The sequence below is a fragment of the Caenorhabditis briggsae genome (genome assembly GCF_000004555.2).
Source record: "Caenorhabditis briggsae AF16 supercontig from assembly CB4, cb25.NA_051, whole genome shotgun sequence".
Classification (NCBI taxonomy): Eukaryota; Metazoa; Nematoda; class Chromadorea; order Rhabditida; family Rhabditidae; genus Caenorhabditis; species Caenorhabditis briggsae.
The window spans coordinates 1,439-5,063 of NW_025543453.1; the positions used below are offsets into that span (position 1 = coordinate 1,439).

The following is a 3,625-nucleotide window of genomic DNA, read 5'->3' on the forward strand; positions in this document are numbered from 1 at the left end:
TTTCTTGGATGCTTCGATGGGTGTCATTTTTATACTGCGATGATAATGATTATTATATCCTTGAACTAATTTATCTAAAATATCTATCCATTTGTGATTACCTTGATGAGTGAAAATTTTCCACATCTTTTCTTTGAGAGTTCTATTGAACCTTTCTATGATAGAAGCTTTCTTGTCAGAGTAGGTTGAAAAGTGATGGATATCTAAACTTTTAAAAAGAACCTTCATTTCTTTGTTGTAATATTCTTTTCCATTATCAGTCTGCATTTTTTGAGGTTTTCTCTCTTTGAAAATAGTCTCCAAAGCGGCTGCAGTTTCTTTTCCAGTTTTAGATTTCAGAGGAACAACCCACGCATACTTGCTGAAACAATCTATAACTGTCAGGAGATATCTAAAATCATCATTTTCAGCCGCATATGGAATCATTTCAACAAGATCAGATTGCCACTGTTCATCAATGTTGTGAATATAAACTCTTTCGGTTTGATAGTTCTTTCTTGCGGGTTTGTGAAGAGTGTAGAGATCTTGTTCATTGAGAAATTGTTTTACTTCTTTGATTGGTCTTTTGGTTTTTCTTTGAAGTTCATTAATTCCACAGAACCCAGTTTCAGGATTATAGAAAGTTTGTTCGAGAATGATGTTTGATTTTTTTGACGTTGTGCTTGATTTTATAGGTTTGATGTCGCCACCAGTTTTCAATGTTGAACCTATTTTACATGTGCTCTTGCCACATACATTGCACTTTCCTTTGTACACATGCCTAGTATTTTTGATTGACAGCTTTGTGACACTGTTAGCGGTTGTGTGATTTTGACATTTTAAACAGTACATGTCCATTTAAAAGGTGCATAAAACTGTGATAAGAAGTTTGACTGCTATGTTCGCTTTTTCCCTGTTTCATTACTATACTACAATTTATCTATTTCAGAATCATGGATGTAAACCAAGACGATCAAATGGAGGTTGATCCTAACGTTACCTCACAGACGGTTGGCTCTGGGATGATAAAGCTGATGAATACGATCCCTCGGCATGGTCATCAAAAAGAAGATGAAATGACTACTCAAGAAGAAGCGGAGTATCTTCGAAGAAAAGCTGAAGATGAGCAAATAAAGAAATGGGATTTGAAGATTGAAGCTTTAATTGAAAAAGTCAACACCGCTCGAAGAGATAGAGTTACTGAGGTAATCCGTATGAATAAAAGGAGAGACAACTACGATGCAAACATCAAGAAGAAACAAGCACATATTACTGCTAGCGAAAGCCTCAGAGAAAGACGGAGAATCGAAGCCAAAGAAGATGAGGAGTGGCGCAAGATGCGGCGGAACCGGGGAAAAAAAACGTCATGGTGCTGAAAAAAGGGGCAAATCGGACTAATTGTTTTTTTCTGGCATTGCCAATTTCAATAAATTTAAATTCGTTAACGGTTTTAAATCTTCCCGCAGCATTTAAATAAACCGAAATAATGGTAAAGAATTGATAAGACAACAGTCGTTTGCTCGCTTGATTTTTTTCTTTGGTGAAGACGACCGATTTTTTTTGCATATTTTTAATGAGGAAATTTTTTCGCTCCGACGGTCGACTTTTTCTTGCATATTTCACCTTCATTTGCATATTTTCGCCTTCATTAACTGGATAATCACAGATATCGTGAATCGCAGATATCGTGAATCGCAGATATCGTGTGGGGGTTGAACTCGGGCGTTGTGATTATCAGACAGTCACTCTACCATTCTGATATCAGACCAAATTTGATAAGAGAGTTGAAAAAGTGTTTAAGTGTAAAGAATTTGTTATCAGTTGGGGTGAAAATTGACTGTTTTGAGAGGTTGAAAAAAAGTGGTATTATTTTCGTACTCGGAGTACGATTTTCGTGCTCGCCTAAAATGGGTGTTTTTCAGCTAATTGTCTTGTTAATTTAAGGAAACAGAAGAGAAAGTGTGGAAATATGGGTGAAAATGGAGATTTCAAAAAATGGTGAAAAACGGAAACGGTACTATAATCCTCCATTACTATACTACTATTATCAAACGAGTATTGTTGTCTTCCTGATTCACTGTTAAGGAGTGCATCGATTTTTCGGATTTTTTCGTTTCTATTAGTTTTTCTAATCATTTTTATGTCAATAACACTATTCGGATAAAGTTTGCAGAAAGGCTTATCATTACAATAAACGTAAATAGGTTCGATCCCAGCATAAAATTTAGTTTTGAAGTTTTTATCTATGTCTTCGTAGATTTTACCATCACAAAAAAATGAATGCTTTTTAATAGTGTCCATCACTATCGAAACATCTGTTAAATATCGATCAGATGATATAAAGTAATAAACGTCCGGAGTTTTTCTCAACCAATCCTTTTTCAACTTTTTATAAGCATGCAAGTGTCTATTTCTACATTTATCGTTACACACATGCATGTGTACATACATATGCAGTCTGTGGGGTCTGTAAGTGAAAACAGTCATTTATTTGCTTCTTGATCTGGCTTCTTTCTTGCGTATGTCCATATTCTGCTTTAGGACACTCCGAAACGAGTGTTTTTTTATTACGTATATATGTAAATCCGTTTTCCGTATTCCGTATTCCGTTTTCCGTTTTCCGTTTAGCTAAATTTATTTCCGTTTAGCCGAGCTAAACGGAATACGGAATACGGAAAACGGATTTTGAAATATACCAAAATAAAAACATGTCTAAAATAAGAAACACCTCCCGTAAGCGTTCATAGGACAAAGAAGGATTTCAACATCTTCCTGAATTTGCCATCATCCGAATCGCTAGTTTTATCTATAGTGAAAAACGTATACTTTTCCTTCCAAGTTTCTGATATCATATCCAAAAAGATAGCTTTATCTACTTCCCCACAGTGATCTCTATAGATATAGTCTAAATTAAGCTTATCCTGAGAAAAAACTATGAAAAAGTTAGCGTTTTCCCTGATAGTGTTTTTCGGTAGTTTTATATAACTTTGTGAAATGTAAAAACAATCTATATTATTGTGCCTACCCCTGGTGTAATACTGTTCTATTTTATTTTGTTTTTCAAGCATTAGATCATCGAATATCATCAAAGTTTTCTTATTTGGGTCGATAGAACTAGGATCAGGTATTTCATCTAAACTATCAGAAGTGTGAACTGATATATCTTTCTTATCCTTTTTGTCTATCATAAAATTCTGATTCTTAAAACATTCTCTGATTTCCTTTTTGCTTAAGCCATTTTCAAAACCATTCACAAGTGCTTGATAACAAGGTTGAAAAAGAGTCGTAGAGAATATGTACAAGTTATCATAATCTAAATAATCGTTTCCACAATATTCATCCAAGAGTAAATTCATTAAAAGATTAGTCTTTCCACAACCAGACTTTCCTATTATACAAGCTCTTATTGAACTAGGAAGAAGAGGGTTGTTGTTTCTTTTAGAATAAAAATTTTTAACTGAATAATCAGCGAAATCAGATTTCATAATTTAGTAGCTAATAAATGGTTCACTTATTCTTAAATCTAAAGTCCAACGAAAAAGCTTTTCAATTTGATTTTCCACATGACATTAAGATAAACTCTATTGCCATAGTGAAGATTGATGGAACATTGGATTGGAATAGGAATAGTTTGGTTTACTTGTCT

At 34.0% G+C, this 3,625-nt stretch overlaps 1 protein-coding gene across 1 annotated transcript; it reads left to right on the forward strand.

The window, feature by feature from the left end:
• Window positions 1-932: 932 nt before the first annotated feature.
• CBG23833 lies at window positions 933-1,355 on the forward strand (the record flags this gene model as incomplete). The annotated part of the gene is made up of 1 exon (XM_002647888.1): window positions 933-1,355. One exon carries the CDS (start codon window positions 933-935, stop codon window positions 1,353-1,355), a length of 423 nt encoding a protein of 140 aa, XP_002647934.1.
• Window positions 1,356-3,625: the final 2,270 nt, after the last annotated feature.